General features: G+C 40.6%; 1 protein-coding gene across 8 annotated transcripts; it reads right to left on the reverse strand.

Moving 5' to 3' along the window:
• Window positions 1-2,681: 2,681 nt before the first annotated feature.
• On the reverse strand, window positions 2,682-27,850 carry nek1 (NIMA-related kinase 1). 8 transcript variants are annotated; one of them, XM_053645467.1, is made up of 36 exons: window positions 27,695-27,850; window positions 26,243-26,379; window positions 26,063-26,159; window positions 25,418-25,515; window positions 24,933-25,016; window positions 24,724-24,791; window positions 24,553-24,639; window positions 22,223-22,277; window positions 21,590-21,790; window positions 20,969-21,026; window positions 20,492-20,664; window positions 20,197-20,262; window positions 17,776-17,835; window positions 17,599-17,646; window positions 17,425-17,505; window positions 17,168-17,292; window positions 16,935-17,060; window positions 16,718-16,820; window positions 16,533-16,619; window positions 15,330-15,413; window positions 15,163-15,240; window positions 14,928-15,023; window positions 14,569-14,730; window positions 13,741-13,806; window positions 13,363-13,603; window positions 13,133-13,258; window positions 10,507-10,677; window positions 10,025-10,414; window positions 9,636-9,741; window positions 9,298-9,386; window positions 8,976-9,184; window positions 8,139-8,275; window positions 7,730-8,046; window positions 6,206-6,339; window positions 5,577-5,709; window positions 2,682-3,491 (listed from the first exon to the last, which is right to left on the reverse strand). In XM_053645467.1, the coding sequence occupies exons 2-36, from the start codon at window positions 26,357-26,359 to the stop codon at window positions 3,478-3,480; spliced, it is 4,287 nt and encodes a 1,428-aa protein (XP_053501442.1). In that variant the 5' UTR covers window positions 26,360-26,379; window positions 27,695-27,850; the 3' UTR covers window positions 2,682-3,477. The 8 variants fall into 8 exon arrangements, with proteins under 8 accessions (XP_053501442.1, XP_053501380.1, XP_053501388.1 ...); XM_053645405.1 differs by lacking the exon at window positions 16,533-16,619; XM_053645413.1 differs by lacking the exon at window positions 16,533-16,619 and having other exon boundaries at window positions 5,577-5,729.
• Window positions 27,851-27,905: the final 55 nt, after the last annotated feature.

Below are 27,905 nucleotides of genomic sequence, written 5' to 3' on the forward strand. Positions count from 1 at the left end.
CCATGATTAATAGTGAAATAAGTCCAGGTCACTGCCATTTCATGTTGTTTGTTCATTAGAATGACAACATATATGACAACTGCATGCTAGGTTTACACAATATAGTATCACCTTGCATCACATGTCAGTATTTGACTATTTTTACTAGTAAACTAGCACAGTATCAAGACTGCAATCCAGCAACAGTATTGATATTGATATTCTGTGATGTCCTGGAATGAATAATACAAATATTCATTTAACACTAATTTGGCTGATCGATATCAATCGATCAAAAACCTAATCTCTAATCTCTAATGAAATCATATTTTCTTTGCAGACCTGTGTGTTTGTTGAAGAACCACACACACTCACGCAAAGACATTAAGTGTATTAAAACAGACGTAATTATTAAAATTAGGTAATGGGTAAGCATACTTGTAACCCGAACTTACTTTTTTTCATCCTCTGCATTGTCTCTTCGACTTTCTGCTGCTCTACCGGTGTTTCACTGCCCTCTTCTGGTCTGTGTAGTGTAGTAGAAAAAAACAAAAGAACAATCATATTTAATTTGTATATATAGGTGCATCTCAAAATATTAGTATAACGAATTTATAATGAGAAGAGTTCTAATCAGCTAATTCACTCAAAAGACCTGCAAAGGTTTCCTGAGTCTTTACTCTCTCAGTCTGGTTCAGTACATGCAACCACAATCATGGGAAAGATGAAAGTAAATGTTGCGTTTCATTTGGAAATCAAGGTCCCAGAGTCTGGAGGAAGAGTGGAGAGGAACAGAATCCAAGCTGCTTGAAGTCCAGTGTGAAGTTTCCACAGTCAGTGATGATTTGGGGTGCCATGTCATCTGCTGGTGTTGGTCCACTGTGTTTTCTCAAGTCGAGAGTCGATACAGCATCTACCAGGAGATTTTAGCGTACTTCATGCTTCCATCTGCTGACAAGCTTTATGGAGATGCTGATTTCCTTTTCCAGCAGGACTCTGCACCTGTCCACAGTGCCAAAACTACTAGTAACTGGTTTGCTGAGCATGGTATTACTGTGCTTGATTGGCCAGCCGACTCACCTGACCCCATAGAGAATCTACGAGAGACACCAGACCCAACAATACAGACGAGCTGAAGGCCGCTATCAAAGCAACCTGGGCTTCCAGAACACCTCAGCAGTGCCACAGGCTGATCGCCTCCATGCCACGCCGCACTGATGCAGTAATTCATGCAAAAGGATTAAAACCCCGACCAAGTATCGAGTGCATAAATGAACATACTTTTCAGAAGGTCGACATTTCTGTATTATAACTTCTTTATTGTAACACTTTGAGATACTGGATTATTTTATTTCCATGAGCTGTAAACCGTAATCATCAAGATTAAAACAAAAAAAGGCTTGAAATATTTCACTTTATGTGTAATGAATCTAGAATATATGAAAGTTCCACTTTTTCAATTAAATTACAGGAAAAAATGAACTTTTCCATGATATTAAAATTTTTTGAGATGCACCTGTACACTCCATATGGCCAAAAATATGTAAACACTTGACCAACACACCCATATGTTGTTCTTCCCCATACTGTTGCGGCACAGTTGGAAGCACACAATTGTCTAGAATGTTTTTATATGCTATAGCATTACAATTTTCCTTCACTGGAAATAAGAAGCTTAAACCTGTTCCAGCATGACGACACCCCTGTGCATACAGTGAGATCCATGAAGACATGGCTTGCCAAGGTTGGAGTGGAAGAACTCGAGTGTCCTGCACAGAACACCTCTGGGATGAACTGGAACATCGACTGCACCCCAAACCTCTTCGTGCATCATCAGTGCCTGACCTCACTAATGCTCTTATGGGTCAATGAGGACACATCCCCACTGCAATGCTCCAAAATCTAGTGGAAAACCTTCCAAGAAGAGTGGGAGGTTATTTTAACAGCAATGGGTGACAAAATTTGGAATAGGATGTTCAAACACCACACGAGTGTTACGGTCAGGTTTCCACATACAACTGGCCGTATAGCGTACAAGTTCCCCCAAAATAGAGGGCTGAAGTTCGAGACGTTTTCCGTGTTGACTCGGACTTATTACTGGCATTTGTACTCTCGGACTCTGGCATTGATCTTGACCAACGACTGTAAATATGAATCGAAAACATGGCACCGTTCACTCCTATTGTGTGTTTTTGAAGCCTTTTTGGATCAAAATAATATTTGTGCCTGTGCTCATTGCACACAACAATGCAGAAGCAGCACAAAGTTTTAACTGAACGCCAGAATATCAGTTTGAGAGCGAACAAAGAAATCAGTCTATTAAAATCTCCATTAGTGGCTGCATTGTACCATTTGACTCCTCAGACTAGCGAGTAGCATTTTATATAATGGCATCACCATAATCATCATCATCATCACCATTATTTTGAGCAGGTCCTGCGAAATTGCATACTGCAGCAACAAGGAAGGAGAACCGATTGGTGGAAACGGCTAGAACACATCAGGCGACAAGCTTTCGCTGAGCACAAAGACATGAAGGAAGAAACGAAAATCAGACGATTTGTTGTGTACGTTTGTGGTTTGGATTTCCAAGTGCTTACATAAGAAACACTCAGACACAAGGACGAGCAACAATGGTGACGTTTGAGACAGAGACACACAAAACCAGAGACAGACAGACAGTCACACACACAAACAGAAAACAAAGCTTAAAAATTAAGCATTTATTTATGAATACAAAGACAAACATTGTGTCAGACAACTGTACTTAATGTACACTTAATGTAAATGACTTACAATGCATTTTCTCTCTTTCACCTCTTCGAAGTCTTTAGACTTCACATAAATTTACTGTACAACCTTTCTGGACCACTTCTGCACAGAAATTTCCTACAATGACATCAGTCTTTTACATCACAGAAGAAGTGCAACAGCATAAGGCGTGTATAATGCATGCACATGTGAACACTTAACGTCAATTAGTCAATACACGTGGCTGCTTGTTGTGTGAAACGTGAACAGTGTAACCAGATTGCTGAACTGTAACTGTGCAACGTCAAGAAACATGGAAAGAACTGTTTATGCAGGTGTTCTGTAAAAGGATTTCCTTACTCCAAAAAAAGTAGAAAAAGAGGATGTTTAGTGTGCATGTGTGTGTTTGTACAATGTGAGACTGGATTGTAAGAGAGTACCTGGATGCAAGAAGGATACCATGGTCCCATGACCTGTGACTGCTTATAAATACTGTGTGGTGAGAAATTCTCACATGACCCGTCTCTCTCTCTCCCCCTCTCTTTGGTTAAACAGTATTCATTCAGATTTTATTTACACTCGGGCTTTTGATGTTGGATATGGCAGTAAAACTCCAGTCATGTGTGAGTGACTGAGTCCCTTCCTTCCTTCACACGCACTCTGTCCACTTCAGGCACAGCATTATGGGAAGACTTCAGAGCCAGCAGATTGTCCTGAGCAGCCGGCAGTGTGACTATGAGTACCATCTCATTCGTCATTATCTACAGAGAGACAAAGAGATGATCAAGAGAAGAGCTGTGATTTAAGATTTAAGATATGAAGGTTCTGGTCTGGAGGATGATTACATCACATTGCATTGAGGGTATTCACATGAAATTTTTCACCAGACATCGGTATTAACTCAAGAAATCCACAAATATAAAGAACTCACAATATTAAAGTACATAAATAAAGTTATGTGTAAAAAAACGTATAGGATACACAAAGAAAAAACAGTTTCCAAGGCAAGGTAAGGCAAGGAACCAGCTGAAATCTGTAAGTAATTATACCCCCATCTGTGCAAATTAATATCAGCTGCGTTAGTAAATTGATGGTCTGTAAAAAGGCTTTTCGTTACCAAGGTGTCACACAAGAAACATCCCATGATGGGCAAAAGCAAAGAGCTCTCCCAAGACCTTCGCGACCTTATAGTTGCAAACATATTGATGGAATCGGATACAGACGTATTTCAAAACTTCTGAATCCTCCAGTAAGCACCGTTGGGGCCATTATCCACAAGTGGAAGCAACATCACTCTGTCTTCAACTGGCCACGCACAGGAGATCCTCACAAGATTTCAGACCAGGGAGTCAGAAGAATAGTCAGAAGAGTAGACCAAGAGCCAAGGACCACTTGGAAAGAGCTCCAGAAGCACTTGGAGGCAGCAGGTACCAGTCACAGAGAAAACAATAGGCAATACACTCCACTGCCCACGCAAGACTCCATTACTAAAGAAAAGGCATGTCAAAGCTCGTTTAAAGTTTGCTACAACTCATTTAGACAAGCCTATGAAATACTGGGAGAGTGTAGTCTGGTCAGACGAGAGCAAAATTGAACTTTTTGGCTGTTATACTACACACCATGTTTGGAGAAGAAATGGCACTGCACATCACCATAAAAACACTACACCAACAGTGAAGCTTGGAGGTGGAAGCATCATGGTATGAGGCTGTTTATCCATGACATGGTACTGGCAGACTTCATATAATTGAAGGAACGATGAATGGAGCCCTTTACGGGGAGATTCTTGAGAAGAATCTGCTGCCATCCACCAGGAGGATGAAGAGACATGGGTGGAGCTTCCAGCAGGACAACGATCCAAAACATACAGCAAACGAAACTCTCAATTGGTTTCAGAGAAAAAAAAAAAAATCAAGGTGTTAGAATGGCCCAGTCAATCACCTGACTTAAATCCAATTGAACAAGATTTAAAGACAATAGGTTTAGAAGAACGGGCCAAAAATCACACCTGAATACTGCGGCCCATTAATTTCTTCATACAGGAAGTGTCTTGAAGCTGTCATTACAAACAAAGGCTTCTCCACTAAGTATTAAATCCATTTCAGTGAGCGTGTTCAATACTTTTTTCCTGTGTCATTCCACTTTATTACACACAACTTCATTTATGGACTTTAATGTTGTGAAGTCTTGAGTTAATACTGCTGTCTGTTGAAAATTTCATGTGAATAGCCTCATAGGAAATATATTTACTGAAAAAACAATGTTGATGTGTCAAATACTTATTTCCCCTACTGTATAGTATATACTTATTTACTAAGGCTGCGATTTACAACACCATTTTTTTCCAGACCAAGTATGAGTAGCTTTTTGGTCCTTATCAGTACTGACACTGATACTGAAATGATTCACTTACTGGATATTAAAATCACTCAAATGTTTGAAGTCTATTAAATGAAGCCTATTAGTTAGCTACATTAGTTACGTTGGATTGAGCAGTCGAGAAGAGCCGGCTTTGTTCCCCTACATTAGGATTACGTGCTGCTGACTCTCTCGAACTGTGAAATCATTATTACAGAAAATATTATACTCAAAAGCTCTCACTGACTGTTTTGTGTGAAAATGAAATACTCGAACCAGCCTGCTTAGCACTAACAACCACGCCACATTTAGAGTCACCGAGATCACATTTTTTCCTCAGTCTGATGTTTGTCGTGAACGTTAACTGAAGCTCTTGACCTGTTTCTGCATGATTTTATGCACTGCACTACTTAGCATTGGATAACTGCATGAATGAGCAAGGGTATGGTGTTCCTATTAAAGTGGCTGGTGAATGTATGTATATCCACCTTCCTCATATGCTCCATCTGCCATTACTAAGTGGAGGATTTTGGGATACAGGTGCTGGTGCTCAGGTCCCAGAATGCTTTGCACCATGTCAGAACCCACAGCGATGCTCTTGTCTTCGTCTTCAATTTGTTCCTACAGGAACAAAACATGCACTTTTTATACACGTTACACACACACACACACACACACACACACACACACACACACACACACACACACACACACACACACACAGGGCAAACTTATGAATGTGATTTGCACTTTGGCCATTTTAACAGTTGTTTTGTCCCAGCTGCAGTTGTGACAGATAAGCAAGCCAATTAATTTATGGTAATAGAGGAATCTGAATTTTTTATGAATTTTCACTATAAGAAGTGCACTAGAAGGGTTTCAAACAGGCTGGTTCAGTTCACATGCAGATGGGCACTGATTAAAGAAATTTCCACGTACTCAAATACCAAACTGTAAACGGACACCAGATTCAAAATAAATAGGAAAGCTGGACTCTACACAATCCTGACTCTTACATTGATGCAATTTAGGATCATGAGCAATGTTTAGAACTGGACCTCATAAGCCTAGCTGATTTAAAACCAGTTACAGTCTTGGCTGGTCTGTAAATTCACACCTTGATCTTGTTGTAGGCTTGGATGAAGTGCTCAAAGCCCATGGCCTGCTCCAAATGAAAACGCAGCACTTCCAGACGGCTGAATATACTGTCCTGCTGCTCCAAATCACTCATCCCCTCTTCCTCACCGTCATCTGTCCACATCAATAATAATATAAGAAAATATGTGAGTACTGAACCAACAGTAGCTTTCAGTGTGGCTGGATTTATAGCCTCAACATGTGATAGGTGTTGGTACTAAAGCACAAATACTGTATCTCGGGCTGATTAGCTTCGTGTTGTGTTTTCAACATCTATGCAGCAGAAACACGTAGAACTTTCAAATGCTAAAATGTCAGCGAGTTTAAACAAACACATGATTTTTAAAATGTTCATATGATGCATTGTTAATGCCATAGGAAATGCCTGCCTTCCAAAATGCACTGTGAACATACACCGATCAGCCATAACATTAAAACCACGTGCCTAATATTGTACAGGTCCCCCTTGTGCCACGAAAACAGCCCTGACCCGTCGAGGCATGGACTCCACAAGACCTCTGGAGGTGTGCTGTGGTATCTGGCACCAAGACGTTAGCAGCAGATCCTTTAAGTCCTTGTTTGTCCAGCACATCCCACAGATGCACGATCAGATTGAGATCTGGGGAATTTGGAGTCCGAGTCATCACCAACAAACGCTATTTCGTGTTCCTCAAACCATTCCAGAACAATTTTTTACAGTATGGCAGGACACATAATCCTGCTTAGAGGCCACTGACATTAGGGAATACCGTTGCCATGAAAGGGTGTTCTTGGTCTGCAACAAATGTTTAGGTGGGTAGTACGTGTCTCATGAATGCCAGGACTCAAAGTTTCCCAGCAGAACACTGGTTCCGCCGGCTTGCCTTCTTCCCATAGTGCATTCTGGTGCCATCTCTTTCCCAGGAAAGAGACGCACTCACACCTGCCCATCTGCATGATGTAAAAGAAACCGTGATTCATCAGACCAGGCCACCTTCATCCATTGCTCCATGGTTCAATTCTGGTGCTCATGTGCCCATTGTAGGTGGTTTCGCCAGTGGACAGGGGTCAGCATAGGCACATCAATAATCCATGGGTTCTCATGACCCTGTCGGTGGTTCACCAATTGTCCTTCCTTGGACCACTTTTGGTAGGTACTAACCACTGCATACCGGGAACACCCCACAAGACCTGCTGGTTTGGAAATGCTCTGACCCAGTTGTCTAGCAATCACAATTTGGCGCTCAGATCCTTATGCCTGCCCATTTTTCCTTCTTCCAACACATCAACTTCAAGAACCGACTGTTCACTTGCTGCCTAATAAATATATCCCACCCCTTCACAGGTACCACTGTAACGAGATAATCAATGTTATTCCCTTCACCTCTCAGTGGTTTTAATGTTATGCCTGATCGGTGCATATGTTTGGTCGTGAAACGTTTTTTTTTAATAACTTTTAAGGTAAATTTATCTTCTAACAATCTGGATCAGCACTTTAGGATCCACGTCATGTGCATCATCCTACCTGACTGCCACTCCTCGTTGAGCTTCCCCTCGCTGTTCTGTTCTTCATCCTCCTCTGCATCATGCCCGTTGCTGGCCTCTTCTTCAGGACTGCTGTCAGGATCGTCATCATCCTCCTCCAGAGCTGCTGCACTCTTCAAGGTACCCTCCACTGAACTGCTCTTGCTCTGACCATTCAATCCGGCATGCTCGTCTTCATCAAGAGGACTGCCATCAGACATACCAGTCTCTTCATCATCATCATCATCACTTTGTTGCTGTTGAAGCAGCCTCTCCATCGAGGCTCTGAGCTCTCGCAGATCTTCATCCTCATATGCACTGAGATGGAAAGAAATACAAATCAAACTCATGTTAGCATCTACTCACCATGTATGTGACCTGTGAATACACAACGTGTACATATTTCCTACTCTGTATCAGACTGCTCATCCTCTTTGTCCTCCAGGTCCTCGATCTCCAGATTGTTATCCTGCGCAGAGGCACCATCAGGTTCTGTAGAGCCACTGAAGATTTTACGGAGATCTGGTAGAGAGCATGTCCTCAGCATCTAACAGCAGCACACACACACACACACACACACACTCCATTCAAGTATCAGCTGAAGCACTGAAACCCCTCATGCACATCATACAGTAAGATCTTAAGAGACCGTGTCAAAGGGGACACATCTTATTATCATGTCTGTGATGTGTTTAAATGAATCTGAACATATGTGCACCAGCTCCTCAACATAGCTCGCTGGGACAAACTCGAGAAATGCCTCTGAGTGTAGCAAAAAATATTAGCTGCACTCTAACCCTGGTTTTAACGGTGTCTGAAGACGCTGGACAAGAATTCAAAGTGACCTGGAGTCAGTTAAGTATTACTGTTGTTTAGCCCCAAGTGTGTTGCGCACTACTAATCTAAGTTAGTGCACTGTGCTTCTAACACTTTGGGTGTGATGGTAGCAGCAGGTTGGCATGCCGGAGGCTTGCTGAGGAAGTTCACCCTAGCTGTGACTGTGTAGTCAGTTCGTGTGGTGATCAGGCTTCTGGTATGCTGACGCATCAGGGATGCGGAAGAATCAGATTAATAATGCTTCACGTAACTACACAGCAGAACTTCTGGCACACACCCAGTGCCTAAAACACACATCACGCATCAAAGGATCTTATGAATGCGCATTACTACCCTATACACATTCTCACTTTTTACACAAGCATGGCACTTTTTTGATAGACACAAACAAGGTTTCTGAAACAAACTACCTTAGGGTTGTTGGCGTCAAAAAGGCCGGTGGAGAGGCCGATCAAAAGTGCGTCGTCATGGCGGCGTAGTGGTGACACGGAGCGTGAGCGGGAAGTGACGGAGGACGACCTGTCTTCCACCGAGGACTGGGTGGACATGGTGGACAGCGCCACTGCGCGCCTGTGTGCTGGACTACAGCTCAACCTCACAAATGCAGCGTCACCAGGCACTGACACGGAGAAAGAAGTGGCTGACTTTATAGATATTATGTAGGTATGCATTAACACCTGGAGGAAATGTTGTTTATAAGAATATTGTCCATCAGGCAGCAGGTAAGCATACCTGCATCCCCCATTTGCTTTTCATCCTCCACACCTAGAGTCTTTTCGTCATTCTGCTTCTCTGCTGGTGTTGCAGTGCCCTCTTGTGGCCTAAAACAGTAGAGAGAAAAACCACCCGAATTTGATTTGTACACTGTATATACTTAGAACCCATTTTATTAGGTATCCCTATATTCTCTTCACATACACCTTCCCACCAACTGTTTCACTGACTGGCAGCTGGGCATGAGGTTCAGACTCTTTAAGAGGTCTTTCATCATATGTGCTATGAAGTGCATCTATATGGAAGGTACGTGATAAAATTGTTATAATTAGCATTCCAGAGAATTCAGGTCTCACCCGGGTTGGACAGCCTTCTCTCCCCACGCTTTTACCACTTCAGCCGGAGGTCTGGATATCTGCGGAAGGTCGTCCTCCAGAACCAAACTCTCTACTTCATCTGTTTCTAAAAGCAAAAACACAGATGTGCTTAGAAACACTCTAGTCATATATCTTTAGATACATTTATTTTAAAATGGCTTCAAATGCTCTTTGTATCTAAACTAGACTGGTTTTTAGAACCAATGCAAAATGAATTTAATCCCAAAACCCTAAATCAGCAGCAGATTCAAATGTATTATTCAGCGCACTCAGAAATAGTCCTTCCAAATAACCAGTCTATGAATACTCATTCTACATCGGTCTACAAAATATGGATTTCCGTTGAATTGAGCGACAGAGTTCCTCACCCTCAGTCCCTTTTTCATCAGGGAGACTCTTCTCTGGTGAGTCTGGTTTTAGTTTGTGACTGCTGATCACTACTGCGCCTGACAGAGCCTTTGGACACTCTGATACTTGCTCATGGTCCTGGTCATTCTGAGTGTGCTGATCTTGGTCCTGGGGAATGGTAACTTCTTGTTCCTGATCTGGGGCAATGTCAACTTGCTGATCTTGGACCTGCACAATGACAGCTTGATGTTCCTGATCTGGGCAAATAGCAGGTTGCTGATCCTGGACCTTGCTGATCGTGGCTTGCTCTTCCTGGTCTTGGTCAATGACGGCTTGGCTTGGCTGAAGGTAAGGCCCCAACGTAACTCCTTCAGGATCATCTGAAGTCCCCAATGTAGGGTTAAGGCTTTCTGCAGAAAACATGACCGTTACAATTCTAAAATGACTAGATTTCAACTAGTTTACATCGACAGGTTCAGTATTATACAAATCAAATACTCACCGGTGTGTGTATCGTCACAAATGCTGCTGTTATCCAGGCACTGGGTGAGTGGCTGAAGTTCAGCCTGCTCGAGAATTTTCAAAACTTCTGAAACTGGGGTCTGCCCCCATACTTTCCTTAGCCCCTCCCCTTGCCAGGCCTCCATAGGAATGACCTCACCTGTTGTCTGTTCTGCAGCACAAAAAAAAAAAAAACCATAAATCGCACAGAAATGTTACATCATTACATCAGAAGTATAGACGAACACTACAATTGCAGAATACAGCGATACAGATATGTTTTGCTTCAGAAACCCGGTTGCTACACAGTAGCCTTGGAGACCAAACACAGCTTTCAGCTTTGTAACACTGCATGTACACTTCATGGATACACAATACACAAACATAAAACCAGTTGTAAAACCAGTCAAAAGATCAAGTCAAAATCAGTGAACAAGAGTTTTATATACATGTTTACATATAAATGACGGATTTAAAATGCTGCTGTAATCATATAGACTGTCCTGTGTTCATCCCAGGACACTTATTCACAATATACTCATACGGAACATGACAACACCTTTACTACTGTTTGCCTTTACTCTTCTACACCTGTATATTATAATGATGTATAATCCCACTTAAGTGAATGTGTTACCAAGAAGAGGATGGGTTCCCTTTCAAGTCTGGTTCAAGTCACTCCAGGTTTCTTGCTTATGTTGCATCAAGCAGTTTTCCCCTTGCCACTGGCTCATTCATGAGGGATAAAACTCTACATCTGGATTTATACTTGCCACATAAATGTTGTCTCAGAAATATGTTAAAATTTATGACAAATGCTGGCAGCAAAGAGGTTTCCTTTTGGGTTAAAATGGCACCCAATGAGAAGATACCTTCCAATCGACTTCCGGGAGTCACCCATAAATATTATTTCAAATGAGTAACTATGTTATATCGAATCAGAATGGTTAATTCCAGCTGTGGTGCTTTGCTGCTGCTTCTCCTTCAGCCAATGTACCTACAAATAAACTATAGTCTCCCATTCAGCAGCCTCCAGACTGGAGTCATTTTGCACACATAATACAGTGGATCTAAAAATTCAACACACCCCTGTTAAAAATGGTAGGTTTTTGTGAAGTAAAACAAATGAAGCTAAGCTTAATCATGTCAACTTTTTCCACCCTCAATGTGAAAGGACAACATATTAAAATTAAGTGAAAAAACAATCAAACATTTAAGGGAAAAATAAGGGGGAAAAAAGTTACAATAACCTGGTTGCATAAGTGTGCACACCCTGCTATAACTGGGCATGTGGCTGTGTTCAGAATGAACTGATCGCATTCCATCTCATGTTCAAAAGTATTTATCATACAGCTGTCAGCAATAAAGTTCTTCTGATTAACCCCAAATGAAGATCAGCTGTTTCTGTAGGATTTCCAACTGCTGGAGCCATGGTCTGTAAAGAGCTTACAAAGCATGTATGGTATCTCACTTGTTGAAAGGTATCAATCAGGAGAGGGGTACAAACGAATTTCCAAAACGTTAGATGTACCGTGGAACACAGTGAAGGCCATCATTAATAAGTGGGGAAAAAAATAGGGCGCCACAGAGACATCACCAAGAACAGAACATCCCTCGAAAATTCACAAAAAGGACGAGACTAAAACTCAGCACGGAGGCTGCCAAGAAACCAACGGCAACATTAAAGGAGCTGCAGGAATATCTGACAAGTCAGATATATAAGATTACTCTCGTATTCTTCACATGTCTGGGCTACGCTGTAGGGTGGCTAGACAGAAGCCCTTTCTTACAAAAAAATAATAAAAAAATCCAAGCTCAACTAAAATCACCCCAGACCATGGTCTAATGAGAACAATTCCAAAAAGGTATGCTTGGTGCAAAAACGTACATCACTAAAAGATCCTCATGCCCACGGTGAAGCATGGTGGTGGCAGCGTCATGTTTTAGGGCTGCTTTTCTTTAGCCAGAACTGGGGCTTTTATCGAGGTGGAGGGAATCATGAATAGCTACAAATACCAGTCAATTTTAGTGCAAAACATTCAGGACAGTGACCCAAAGCATACATCCTAATCAACAAAGGAACGGCTTAACCAAAAGATCAAGGTTTTTGAATGACCTAGCCAGAGCCCAGACCTAAATCCAACTAAAAATCTGTGGGGTGACCTGAAGCGGGCTGTGCACAGGAGATTCCCTTACAACTTGAAGGCTCTAGAATGTTTTTGCAAGAAAGAGTGGGAAAATATGTCAAGATTGAGAGGCCAAAAAGACTGAGTGGTGTAATCAAATCAAAAGGTGCTTTTAGGGCTGTGCGTACTTATGCAACTAGGTTATTGTACGGTTTTTTTTTTTTATTTTTCCCTAAAATGTTACTGATTGTTTTTCAAATTGAGGATGAAAAAGTTCTGAGATGATTAATCTTGGTTTAACTTTTTTTCTTTACTTCATAAAAACCTTCCATTTTAACAGGGGCGTGTAGACTTTTTATATCCATTGTATACTGTCTCAAAGTAAGACTATACCAAGGTAAAACATCTCCACAATTGGTACTAGTCTGAGAAAATAGAACCGATGTATAAAAGGAGGGCCGCCCTGTGCACGGTTAAGTGCACGTACAGGTAGAAACTCACCTGCTGTAGTGATACTGGTGTCCTCCAGAGTCTGATGAGCCACAGCAAGCGGAACATCACCAGGCTGCCACTTCTTCCTGTCACCACCAGAGACGGGACTCGCCTCTGAAGACGCTGTCTGAGAGCCTGGTACAAGAGAAAGAAAAGAATGAAGGAACGAAAGACACAGATTTGAAAACTGTGCTGTAGATTTTCACTTCAAATGTTGGGCTTCTTGCGTAGATTAGTACCTGCCATAGTGCTACACGTGTCCTCCAGAGTGCACTGTGCTACTGAGAGTACAGGAGGAGCTCCAGTCTCCCATCTACGTCTGTCACCCCCAGATTGTGGTCTCTCATCTGTGACTGGCTGGCAGGGCTGAGGGGCGGGGCCTGGCTCACTGAGAGGTGTCATCTCTTGCTCGCCCTCTTCTTTAGAAGGGTAAGCCCTTAAATTATGATTCAGTCTGCGCAGAATCTCCTTCCTGTCACTCTGAGAACAGTACAGTACACCAATGCATTTTAGACCAAGCTTATTTAAACAGGAATGGACATTGCAGAGGCAAGTAATGGAACAAAGCGGCAGATAAAACGGGATCTCATCGGTAAAGGAAGATGCAGGTTACCTACCTGAACATCTGATGTCTCGGGTTTTGAGTGATCTTCCTTCATTGGGGAACTCTGCCCAGATGCAGTCTATAGTCAGGAGAACACAACGTGTTATGGAAAAGGAAAATTGCCCTTGAGATTCCAGTCTCTTGGTCTCAACATCTGGGTGAACCAAGATAGTTTTTAAAACTACAGAGTCTACTACAACATTGAGCCCAAAATATATGCCTAGGTACAATGCCAGAATGATAGGGCACGAGGTAGATCTTTCTGAATAGACAGGCAACATGACTGACAGGCAAGTAGACACGCATCCTTATCCTGACTGGATGGATGTTGGTGCGACAGAGACCAGAATTAGTCTGTTAACTGGATTGGGCTACCAGATCTGTCGATGGTGATATCAGCATTAGCTACAGACTGTATATACAGTTTATGATCAGCTATAGACTGTACTTCTGTGTTCATGATTTTTTTTCATCCTCATTACGACTTCCCATTGCAATAAACGGCAGCTATACTGCGAAAACGAGGCCTGAAAACGTTCACATTTTTACAGTGCAATTCAATTCAAATGGAAAAGAGATAAGAAAGCGATATTTGGCAAGTTGTTGGTTTGATTGTGTGTGGATTCAGAACACATTTTAAGAATTCCCATAAAAAACATTCCCCATCGATTCAGCTCTCCGAGATCGGATTATGATAGAAAGATTTGGATGCACTTTAAATTTCATAAATTCAAATGAATTCTAATAAAGTTTCCTTTTATCCATTTCGCACGTTTGCTTTACCGCCGAGTCCAAAACATGTAAATGAATGAACTAAATGGTTAACAGTGTGAGGACTGACCACGCCCACATCCTTCAGCGCTGCAGTCATAGAGATGGCTGGAGTGTTGGGTCTAGAAGAGGGTGTGGCTTTAGTGATGGCATCCTGAGGGGTGTGGTCAGGCCAAGGTGGCGCAGCTCCTTTCGGGGGTCCGATGTCAACCTTTACTCCTCGAGCGGCGAGCTGTGTAAAGTGGATTAAATATGAGGGAAGTTTAAAATGTAATGTTTTCAAAAATAATCGCTGAAAGCTATTTAAAAAGAGTATACAGTGACGCAGCTGGAAGTTAGGCAGATATCTCAGTTGTGAGCAAGGAGGAGGGAAAGAATAAGACAGAAATGAAAGCGCAGAATGATTTAGAGAGCGCCGTCTTAACACACATGCTCTTTCCATGCTTTCTTTTCTTTCTCGTAAGCCTCTCTCCGTTTCTTCTCTAGCTGCTCTTTCAGGACAGCTGCACGGGCCTTCGACTGCACCTGCCACGAATAAAAAACACACACACGGACAGACAATTACTACCAAGAAACTGTCCCGACCGCAGACGTATAATGAATAAAAAGTCAAACGAAATCTACATTCATTGAAAACAGCGAAAAATTCTGAAAAATCCCTGACCTTCAGAGCTTCAATCTTTTTCCTCCTGAGCTCCAACTCCTCGCAAGACTCCTGACTGTCTGAACACTCACTGTCATGCTGGAAAATAAATTGATAAATAAATAAATAAATAAATATCACTGCAAAGATGTTAAAGATAAACACACCGACAATGTCCATGTGCACACCTTCTCTCCTCTGAGGCGAGCTTTAATCTGCAGGCGCTCGTTAAAGTTCTGCAGTCTGATCTGCCTCAACCGTGCCAAGTACTCCTGCAAAATACAGACCATATGAGCGCAAAATAATACCTTGTCATATCATGCACCGTGTCCCCGCACACATATGATTTGGCTTACATAAAACAAACATTTCATGACATTATGGAAAACATGATAATAAAAAAAGGAATTATCAGGACAAGGTGAACAAAATATTGTAAGAAAACTAACAAAGAAACCAACATGCATATGCTCATGAGGTATTCCAAGAGCCGAGATGTTGTTAAAAATAGGACGAACACTTAGAAATGTTTTAGGGTTTGAACAGTGAATATGTTAGGACGAACTCAAATTAGCACCACAAGACCAATCCTTAGTCCTGAAAACAAACAAACAAAACACAAAAGACAATCCACAGTGGGTGCAAAAACAGAATTACACAAACACAGTAATGCAGCAACCAATAAATAAGGGTTGTATTACACAAGTAGCTTATCTGTGGTGCGATTTAAGCATTGACACTAGGGACGCACCAATCACGTGTCCGTTTTTGATGGCGCTTTCACATATGCAAGGTTTAGTCCGTTTCAATGGAACCCGTTGGTGCTGTACACAACAATCAAGTAACCGACAATCAGCCTGAAGGATGCGTTTTTGGACACCAGCGAGGTTTGATTGCAACGAGAAAGCGATTCATCCCTGAATCAATCCGACTACCCGAAGTGAATCAAACAAAAAGAGAAAAACACTGGGTGTAAAACTAAGCTAGTTATTTATCTAGTAATTCACTGAGCGCAGGCTCCATGTTCTCTACGCTTGGATGATTTGAATAAAATCTGCGTATTGTGACTATATTTCTAGTCCTACACGCAGTTTCTTTCTTCTTCTTGGCTTGTGTGAAACTCAAAAATCTTAAAAATCTCAAAAACATTTGAATTTTGCTCCACTTCGGACTCGTTAGGTGTGAAAGCATCCAGTCACGCTGATAGTAGTGGATCAGTGCATACCTAGTTAACACCATTGTGCAAGGGGAGGAAGTGATCATCCTGCAGGCGTAGGTGAGTACTTACAGCCCAAATTGTACAAAGGGGAAAATGAATGGGGGTTGAGAAAGGTGGATGAGTCAAATAAAATGGGGTAAGGAGGCGCTTTTGGTTATATCCACCCTCCTACCTCCTCCTCTTTGTTGACCCTGGGTCTCCTGCCTCGGGAAGAGTTTGTCCGACTCGCAAAGATGGTGGCCAGGTTTTGCCGGGCCCCCTGTTCGCCATTCAAGTCAACAGAAGCTATACGGTCACTACAAGGCACTAATATCTAAGCCTCAATATAACAGCTGGGAAAAAATAAAGAGTTCTTACCAACTGGCCTTCGGCACGGACTTTATTGTGCAGGGCTTCTTGTTTGCGCTGCAGGAACTCCTTCACCTGATTGGCCCTCTCTGCCGCAACCTGAGCTCGCAGCCTAGACACCCATTAGACAATTATATTTAAAAACAAAACAAAACAAAAAAAAAAACCCCACACAAAGTGCTAACATGCCAAAGCCAATTAGTTTCCAATTTAAAAGCAACCAGACCTGTTAGCATAGTCATTTTTAGTTACGGTCTCGTTTTGGAGACTTGTCCTCCGTGCCTGGCTCTTGACAGAGTAATGATCTGAGATGCAGGCATGCCCATTAGGCATTCCAGGGTCTAGGGCAGGCCTTTATTAAAATGATAGGCCATTATTAATATTTAAAAGCATTTTCAGAAGTCTCTTTTCATGCATGCATCTACTTATATAATGCACTTCCTTCTTCACTTAACGTACTTTGCTGGGATGCAGTCCCCTGAAGCTTTGGAGCCCGGAAGTGAAGGTGGGACATGGGCAGGTCCAGGAAGAGAGGGGATTGGTACTGGAGTAGGAGAGACTCCCATACCTCCACCCCCAAAAAACTAAACATCAAAGGAAAATTAAAGGGAAGAAATGTGTAGCACAGATATTTCAGCATTGTTAGTCTAAAAAGAATTCCCCGAGTAAGTGATTTGAGCAAGCACTGATCAAGAACAAGAGAAGGCATATGGTACCTTCCTCTCCGGGCTACTTCCTCCACTGGAGCTTAAAACGTTCTTCCAGCCTTGCTCTCGTGCACGGTTGATCCTATTAAGCTGATGTGGAAAGAGATTAAGGCTTAATGTTCAAATTCATCGTAACTCAGGTGTAATGCAGGAACTACAATGAAGTTAGATACGCATCATCACCTTCTCCCTCTCAAATCTTTTCATCTGAGCAGCCTTCAGGATAAACATCTACAATAAAATGAGTCAAGATATTCTGACTTTACATTTTATCCACTCATATAAAAACAGACCGATACAAAATTCTGCAAAAACAGTAGGCAGAATCTGAGCAGAGCGACTCGAGAAATAAAGACTAACCTGCTCTCGCTGTTTCCTCTCTCTCTCCATCAGCTCCACTCGTTTTTTCTTCGCTCCATCCTGTCACCAGAACACATGTTCAAGAATAAGATTACCACCATATTCCGTATTCCTAAATCGCCCAATTATGAACTGACCCAGGTTCTGACTACCTACAGCATTAGTAAGATAATCTTGGGGATTTTTTTTGCGCCCTCAAGATGACCAGTCAATTTGTAGTTATTATTTATAATACTGTTACTTTTATAACACTGTTACTTGACAGGGAACTGACCGTGTCAACGAAGAGGGAAAAGGAACGACTTTAAAATGCAGTGAAGCAGGAAACACACAGCAAAGAGAGTTGGAACCTTATGGGGGGGTGGGAAACACAAAATAGTGACACTAAATATAAGAGAGAGATGAGAGGAAACAGGTTTCCTCTGCCTCACTGCACCAAGGCCAAACCATGGATATTAAAAAAAAAAAAAAAAAAAAAAAAAAATTCTAATTAACTAATAAATCAGTATTCAGCAGAACAGTACACAATCTATTCATTGATTTAAAAAAAAACCAAAAACAACATTGAGGGTTGGCGAGAAACTGCTTGAATGTCGCACCAATGTCTTGCTCTTTCATCTGTGAATATGCAGCAAGAGATTAACCCTCATCATGCACATAAACCGATCCACTAGACCAGTGGTTCTCAAAATAGGGTCCGAGGCCCCCTGGGGGGGGTTTGTATTATTTACTATGTAGTTTTTAAATGTATTAATCAGTGTGAATCGAATAGGTTCAAACCAAATCTCAATAACTCAAAAATATAAATAAATGTCATATATATTGGAACGGCAAGGCCAATTCATTTGTTGATGCTGTAGACTCAAGACATTTGGGTTTGAAATCAAAAGATGAAATATAATGCATATATAAAAAGGGAGTTTAGAATTTCAGCTTTTATTTCCTGATGTTTATATGTAGAGGTGTTGAACGAAATACATCATAGCATATTTTCTATCAGACAATCCAATTTGTATGTGAGCAAAAATATTACTAAAATGTGACTTGTTTCGTGTTACCCAGGTGTGTCCTGTTGGATTGATTGTTTAAATGATAAAAAGCTCTGAACATCTACTTGTGGTTTTGGCCTTCGGTTTCAGCTGTGAAGACATTTTTTTGTTAAAAAAAAAAAAAAGAAAAAAAGATAAGCCAACATGAAGATCAGAGAGCTGTCTATGGGAGAAAAGCAAGTCATTTTGAAGCTGAGAAAAGAGGGAAAAATCAAATCAGAGGCATTGTACAAGCACTGGGCATAGCCAGTCCTGAAAAAGAAAGCAACCACTGGTACACTGGGCAACAGACATGGAATTGGTCAGGCAAGGAAAACATCATCATCTGATGACAAAACTTGTGAGTGCTGTGAAGAAAAATACAAAAACAACAGCCAGCAACATCACCAACAACCTCCACCGGGCAGGTGATGTCAGTGAGTTGCAGGCTTCATGCAGTTATTGCAAGTAAGGGTTACGCAACCAAATATGAAATGTTATTCACTTCCATTTATGTAGAGACTTATCTGTTCCAATACTTTTGCTCACGTAAATAAATGGGTGGTCTGATACAAAAGGTTCTGTTTTATGCCGTTTAAAAGCTGAAATCCTAAACTCCTGTCTCATATCCATCTTTTGATCCCAAACCCAAATGTTTTAGATGTAGAGCTCTAACGAATGAATTTGGCCTTGCTGTTCCAATGGTTTCAGAGGGGACTGTTTAGGTCAATAAATAATGTTAACTTGGACCTGATGGCAATTTAAAAAAAAAATATATATATATATATATATATATATATATATACACACATATATACATATACACACACACACACACACACACACACACACACACACACTCGGTCAGTGTAAAGGTCAATAAAAGTTCCAATTAAAATAAAAGAAATGGTTGTACACATCTCAATAATGAGACTTTGGTCAGAAAAATCAATCTGTACTGAGGGGGTCTTTGGAATTTATTTTGCAGTTAAAGGAGTCAAAACATTTGAGAACTACTGCTCTAGTCTGTTCAGCATGTCTAAAAACAATAGAGCGGAGAGACGATGATCAGAGAGGTGCATCAGAATATTTTTCATCCCATCCCCCCATACTAATTCCGTTTAGCATGAATTAATAACCAACTTGGCTCAGAAACATGCTGAACTAAGCTTACACTTCTGTGTACTCATTTAAGATAGAAGATGCTCTTCTACAGAACAGCTTTTATAAAAAATAAACAACTAACTAAATAAAAAATAAATAAATAAGGGGGGGGGCTTGAATATGTGGTTCAGGAGAGGGCGGTTACTGAGTGAGTTTAAAAGGAGTAAGGAGAGGAAGTTGTGTGTGTTAGTACAGGGGGCTGGAAATAAGGGGCTTTTCTCTGGGGTACCTCATGCCTCCTCCTCTCCTCCTCCAGTCGACTCATTCTCCTCTGAACTGCTTCTGGAGGAAGAGCCTGGACAACACACGACACCGGTGTGGATCAGACATCTCTCTCTGACTCACACATGCACACTCACTCACTATCTACTCCTCCTAAATATGAACTCGCTTATACTTATAAACACCTGCACAGGATCGCTGCTTAATAAGCTTGCTCTCACGTGATTTTTGCACTGCTAAAAGGGGCGGTAGAGTTTGCTCTGTGTATCGATATGCATTATTTAATACAGGTAAACCCACACCTGTCTGAATTTGACCCCGAGCTTCCTCTCTGCCGGTTTCCTGGCTGCATCAGCTGGTTTCCGGACGGTGTCGGCAGGTCTCTTCGCTATTAAAGGCACTCCGTATTTGGCGGCTGGTTTAGTGATTTTCTGAGCAGGGGTAATGGATGCTGGACCAGGGATTGGGTGCTTGGCTGGGGATTAAAAGAGAGAATGAAATAAATAGTACGGATTTGCTTGTTAATTATGTACTATCTGTTATGTGTATACAACTGCTATAAAAAGGTCATATCTATCACTGTGTAAGGAATAAACCATGCTGTTATAGGAAGTGGAAAATAACCAACGAAAGGGTAGTTGTGACGTGGCCTGATGTGAAGAAGTGAAGTTGACTTGTACTACATCTTTACCAACACTAAAAATGGATCATTTAATGTCAGGAAGGTCATGCAGACATTTGAATGCCGTGCACGTGAGTGAAAGGTAGCGCGTGTTTACCTGGTACTCCCTGGGCCACATTTATTTTGGATTGTTTGCTGAATTCCTGAGCGATGAGCTGAAACACACAAACAACACTTTCCTCGAGGCCATACCTTAGGCTAAAGATATTTTCCTTAAAAAAAAAAAAGAGCAGAGTACACACCAAAACAGACTACTGACACACAATCTGCCTGTCGTAAAACATTTAAGCACGGTAGTATTTTACCAGTATTCGCAACTGCAGCCCAACCTTTTATTCCGTTTTATAACTGAGAACAATTCTACTAAGAGATAGAAATCCTACCCAATGCACCCTTATACAGTTTGTATGCCTCATTAAATACAACATTTGCAGTGATATTCCAAAAAAAAAGAAAAAGATAATAATCAAAAAAATAAAAAAAAGTGATGTTAAATATATGTATTTATTAAATTTATTTTTTATTTATTCGTACGCTTGACAGCTTAAATTTATTGAAACAATTTTTTTTAAAACCGAGAATAAATCAACTAGACAGAAATCCTACTCCCCTAGAACAGCTTGACTGCTTATATTTGACCCTCAGACAGCTTTGTTTATATGCTCAGATAAAAAAAAAAAATTTTTTTTTTAAAAAACCCAAAACCTGTGTGTCTAACCTGCGGAGAGAGAAACTTCTGGATTCTGCGGGCGAGAAACGGCTTGTTCAGTATGGCACCGACTGAGGGTCTCTCCCGCGGGTTGCGTTTGAAAAGCAGGCCCAAGAGAGCACGCAGATCCTGAGAGTAATGCACCGACACTGGGGGGTATGAACCTCGGATGATGTTCAGCACCAAATTCTTCATGTTCCCGGCCTCGAACTTGAAGGGGGGGTGTGAGAAAAGTACCAAATCAAAAAAAATATATATATATACACAGAATAAATTACCATGGACATTTGATTTGAACTTCACAGGCACCGAAGGATCAAACAAGCCTGAGATGACTGCAATATCAAAGAAAATCTTTTTCAGCTAAAACAGCAGTGAATTCAAAGCGCTTCCCTAGAGCTCTGAACTCTTATCGCTAGATCTTTAATTACTGAAGACTAGGAAGCCAGTCACACACTGTGTTTGAAGCAAGACTGTTCCCTTAGACAGGCTAATCTGTTGAAAGACAAAGAAACAATATACATCCTGGTAATAAGAGCCAACAATTAAGGGGTTGCCAGAACACAGACAATTTACCACACAGATCTTCAGCAGTAATGCACAAAGCTAAGGACTAATCTGCAGGGACTATTTTATACTTACAGCATGCTTAAGTGTGCACATTTCATACAGAACACATCCCAAGGCCCAAATATCACTAGCAAACACAGGGACAGAAGAGAAAGAGAGGGGGGAAGAAACAAAAACAGGCACATTCACATAGATATACACACACGTAAAAGCACAGTACATCACTGTGGCACTTAGACTTGGTAAAGCTGACATTGCTGTTAATCAGTGTATGATTGGATGATCAAAAAAAGAAAAAAAAAAACCCAACCACTTTTTTTTTTTTTTTTTTTTTAAATTGAACAGTTTTCTTCCTCAGGTGGTTCTCATCCCTGCAGAAAAAGCTAATCAGCTGCAAAAATTTCACAACCACAAGTATTCTGGGTTTTACTTTCTTGTATAGCTTTAAAACATGGCTTGCGGAAGCTTGTGGAGAGGGTTGCCAGGTTTCAGCTGAATTCACACCCATGAAAAAGATGCACAAAAAAAAGACCTGAAACTAACCCACAATGTTCAGGCATAAAGTCAAGTTAAGATAAGACATCTTTTCCCCTCAGTCTTTCCAAGGGAACAAAGACCATGTTCATGAACACGATACTAATAAGAGATAAGTACTTCTATAAGTACTATTTGATTTTTCTTTGTGAGTGGTTTGCTCCAGTAACCGGATCGAAACGCTGCCTTACTGAGCTCCAAAATAAAACCATATTTCTGTACAAACAAAAGAAATACATTTTCATAAATATGAAATATGGCATGCTTTTCACTGGAGTCATTTTAATTCATTTTAATGAACTTGCATGTTCATTGTTCCCATTGTTACTAAAATAAAATCTTTTAAAATAATAATAACAATAATAATAATAATAATAAATAATAGACTATATAATAAAATGCTACATAAAGGACCTCAGTTGGACTCGCAGAACCACTGCGTGTGTATCCCAGCTTCATAGTAGATTCTAACATGACCCGTGAACTTTTCTGGAATGTGACACACTCAAAAACTGAAGTACAGTGCCCTCCACTAGTATTGGCACCCTTGGTAAATATGAGCAAAGGCTGTGAAAAATGGTCTTTTATGTTTTATTGTAATACACAAAAATACTCTGCCCTCATGGATATCAAACAATTCTAAACAGGTTTATCCAAAAAAAACAAAAAACAAAAAAAAACAAACAAAAAAAAACACACCTTTGTTAAATATAGGTGTGCAATTATTGGCACCCCTATGAATTCATGAGAAAAAATATATTATATATAATTTATAATGAATATAAGTATATTCCCATTGATATTTAAATAAATAAATAAAAATAATTTAAATAATAAAAAAAAACCTAATTGTACACTTGGGTGACTAGGAACAGGAAATTGTTCCATCATGACTTCCTGTTTCACAGGGGTATAAATATGAGGTAACGCATAGGCAAGATTCTCTTAATCATTCATTTTTTATTTCTCACTCATTCTTTGCTCATATTTACCAAGGATGCCAATATTGGTTTTTAAACAAGCTTTTCGATGTAGACCAAGCCCGTTTCCGATTTAAACCCAAATATGAAAAAGATAAGGATATTTTGAGCATGAAACAGATACAAATATAGACACTGCACCCCTATTATACAAGGATTTCGAAACATAAATTAAAATTTCATCATAAAATTTTCCTTTCATTTTTCACCACCTGCTTGTGTATTTTTAGACTAGACTAAAGGGCAGTACTCAGTGAAAAAAATCTTTAAACAAAATAATTTACACCAATCATCCTGTTCAAAAGTTTACACCCCCCTGGCTCTTCATGTATCGTGTTGCCTTCTTGACGCTCAGTGAACGTTTGCACCTTTTGTAATAGTCGTGTACGAGTCCCTCAGTCATCCTCAGTGTGAAAAGATGGATATTAAAATCATATCGTCGCTGTTGGAAAGGGCTCAAATATGCAGAAGATGCTGGAAATGTAAAGAATGTGCAGGACCTGGAGGATTTTTCTGAAGAACAGTGGGCAGTTTAACTGCTCAGGACAAACAAGAGACTCATTAACAACTCTCACAAAACATAAACACAGTTGTTGATCATCCAGGTAACAACACACAGTGTTAATAATCAAGCGTACGTAAACTTTTGAACTGGTTCTTTTGTGTAAATTCAGTTATTATTGTGTCTTGTGGCTATAAATAGCTTATTCAGGGCAGCACTAAAAAAACGAAATGCAATTTTAATGATCCCTCTTACTTTTTTTTTTTTTTTTTTTTAATTAACATTTTGCAGATTCTGCAAGGCGTCTGTAAACTTATGCCCTCAACTGTACATAATGTATCCTGTACATCAAGCAGACCTCTCACATACGTTTCAAGACACACTACCTTTTATTGTTGTATGGTTTATTTTCACAAATCTCAGGGGAAAGATAGTAAGGTGTGCCGATGCAGGTCCTGGCCAACTCCACGGTACTGCACACAAAACATAATCATAATGATATTAAATCTCATATTCAGTAGGCCTTTTTATGCAAACGACATATAACGCAATCTTACCTGCTTAAAACTCTGGCGATCCCAAAGTCCCCTAGCTGTACTGTACCATCCTTAGTAAGGAAAATATTCTGGAGGGGTGTAAAAAAGTGGATTCATTTATATGCAAAAATAAATAAACAAACAAACAAACAAATAAATAAATAAAAGATTTGACTGGATTATCACTCATTAGCACGGCCGCTGCTTCTGTATGAGGTTCTAAACAGTACCTGTGACTTGATATCCCTGTGAAGGATCTTACGATCGTGTACGTGTTTGAGAGCCAGGCATATCTGCACAAACCAGTCAAGTATCTGCAGGAGGAAAAAGATCGTAATGAGTGAAGGAGTATACGCATTATTGCCTGAAATGTGTGACAAAGAGCATATCAGAAGAACAACGGAAATACCTTTTCAAATGAATGAGTGTATTAGAAACCTTGCAGGCTGTAAAATGTGATCCCTCGCTCATACCCATTTGTAGCTTATTTATAGATATTTAATCTGTAAATATTGATGGATATGGGCAATTTGTGTCACATGATACCGCACATTTATGGGGCTAGCGACAGAGTGACAAAGCAGCAGCAGCACTGGTTAAGTGCATTGCTTTAAAACTCACACATAAGGCTTGTAGCTTTTAAGCTGCAGAACAAATGTGTTGTGTGCTGGTGAGAAGAAGAAGAGGCACACACACTCTTTAGCACTCTATTAACCTGTTCTTCAGGGAAAAGAAGTCCTTTCTGGTTGTTGATCTTCTTAAACAGGTCGCCTCCCTCGCAGTAGTCCATCACGATATACAAGCAACCTTTCTCTGCGCAGAAGCAAACAGAAGAGAGTTAACATTGTTGATACGCTGCCACGTCACAACCCCCAACAGCAGCTCGCTGCGTTCCCTCTTAGGCCATTAGCTCATACAGATACTCTCTGTAATTCAATTCCAAGACTTGTAGCTTCCTCAATCACTCGAACGTCGGCTTTCTGTCAAACACAGCGTGCCGAAATGACGCCATTAAGCTTCGCTGGCAAGACTGCTTTATCTTAATTCTTATTTCCTGTGGCATTTTTATGACCTGTACATCGATACGAGAGATGAAAACCTGAGAATCGGTGAGGAAGAATGAAGTCCTTTGTTCCTGTACAAAGCAAATGCTTTCCTCTAGTCAAAATCAAGCTTGACTATAAGAAATTACACAACGCATCTCTTCCTGAGTTCGCAGCATCGTTACCTCAGAGCTGTGTGGGCCGGTTACTCAGCATTGTATAAATACACACAGACCCGCCAGTTCAAAAGTTAACCCTTGCAGTGAAAAATGAATTAATCAGCGACATGAACTTAGCTCGGAAGTAAAGAATTTTACCTTCAAATGACTCCTTGTACTGCACAATATTGGGGTGACTCATGTTCGCCAACACGGCCACTTCTTTCCGCGACTCTTGTCTCTCTTTATTAGACATCTGTAAAACGTGACTGAGAGTTAATCGGCACGTGTATGTGCACGTAAACTTTTAGAATCAAACAATAAATGTGAGCGGCTCACCCTGGAGATGCCGATCTCCTTGATGACGTACTGGTGACCATCCTCCTTGGACTTTACCAGAATGGCTTTCCCGAAAGAGCCCTCCCCGATCTTCTTCACCTTCTCATATTTATCCATGTCTGGCTCGATCCGTCATGCTGTAGCCACCGAGACAACGGAATCAAAAGACAAGAAATCACACGTTTTCTCTGTCAGAGCACGGTATATTTAATCTCGTCTTCAGGCTCCGGATCCGCTATGGCCCTGACCAGCATAAAGCCCTCACTTTCAATCTCATCAGGAAGTGAAAATGCATCCAAGCCACATTTGACAACAGAAACCATTCCCAATACATTACAGGTAAAGTTGGAACATTTTAAAGAAGTATATGCTGGAGGTCGACCGATAGTGGTTTTTCCCGATAACTATGTCGAGCAGTACCTGCTGATAACCGATTAATCAACCAAGATAACTTGAGATACTGGATTTTTGATTTCCATGAGCTGTAATTATCAAGATTAAAACAAAAATGGCTTGAAATATTTCACTTTGTGTGTAATGAATCAAGAATATATGAAAGTTCCACTTTTTAAATTAAATTGTGGGGGGGGGGGGGGACTTTTCCACGATATTCTCTTCTTTTATTTGTTGAGATGCACCAGTATTTCCGGTGTACTACAGTAATTCCGACACCGTTCACCCGATTTGGATGACCAGCCCTCTGTATTTTAATCTAGCCCCCTGCGAGAACAAGTTTTGGCACCCCTGATTTAGTATATATAATAATTCAGACTATCATTATTTATTAGTAAACAGTGAAGCCCAAAAGAGCCTATATATTCTGGAAGGTTCCTGGACAAATATTAAAGCTATTTTTGAGTCCAAGCCAGGTCTGCAGTTTATGTGAACTTTTTATTTTATTTTATTTTTTATTTTTAAATAATAAAAATAGAAAGTGTGTTTTTCAGTTTGCTGAATGAAAATAAAATGTCAAACAGAATTTCTCTGAGAAAGGATAATGAGAAATGCAGTAAATATCGGTCTGTGTGTCTGTTGCTAACAGCTTTAGTGCAAAAACATGTATACAGTAGCTCGACATTTATTTAACTTTAGGACAATAACATATAACCCAATGTTTCTGGGCATTGACAGGAGCAACAATGTGGCTATCATGACACAACTAAGATTATATACACAGATATAATACACAAGCTTTCGACTCAACGCTTAGCCGCTGTTCAAGATGTTATTACGTTATTTCTATTTACACATATAATAAATACATCATCAGGAGCTTCCACTGAGCTGCATTAGCATGCACTCATTATCATCTAACTAGCTAGCCAGCTGCACTGTTTCGCAAAAAAATACTTAAAAAATCAAAACAGTCAAAGTAAGTACACCTCAGACGTCTGCTACTCTAGTACAGTTAAATGTTACAAAACAATATTTTATCATTTTATGTTACATTACCTCCTTTAGCCTGGACAAACTCCCGCTGCATCAAACGCCTTACACTTACAACGTCCTACCGAGACGCGTCACAAAACGCTGATATTTCATTGGTCGAGAGCTCTAATCCTGCTCTGTGATTGGTTCATCAACGTGTCTGTCCAACGTACAACGCGATGAAGTTCGTGTGCTCAGTGTTTGGTACGAAGTGTCTCCTAGCAACAGTCACTGG

Source organism: Ictalurus furcatus, chromosome 2 (assembly GCF_023375685.1).
Source record: "Ictalurus furcatus strain D&B chromosome 2, Billie_1.0, whole genome shotgun sequence".
NCBI lineage: Eukaryota > Metazoa > Chordata > Actinopteri > Siluriformes > Ictaluridae > Ictalurus > Ictalurus furcatus.

Excerpts from the sequence above, each read along its gene's own strand:
- nek1 (XM_053645467.1), bottom strand. The coding sequence starts at position 26,359 with ATGGATAAATATGAGAAGGTGAAGAAGATCGGGGAGGGCTCTTTCGGG. Across the intron at positions 22,278-24,552 it reads AAACCATACAACAATAAAAG|TGATATTTGGGCCTTGGGAT; the intron begins GTAGTGTGTCTT and ends TGTGTTTGCTAG. Across the intron at positions 6,340-7,729 it reads CAACGAGGAGTGGCAGTCAG|ATGACGGTGAGGAAGAGGGG; the intron begins GTAGGATGATGC and ends TGATGTGGACAG.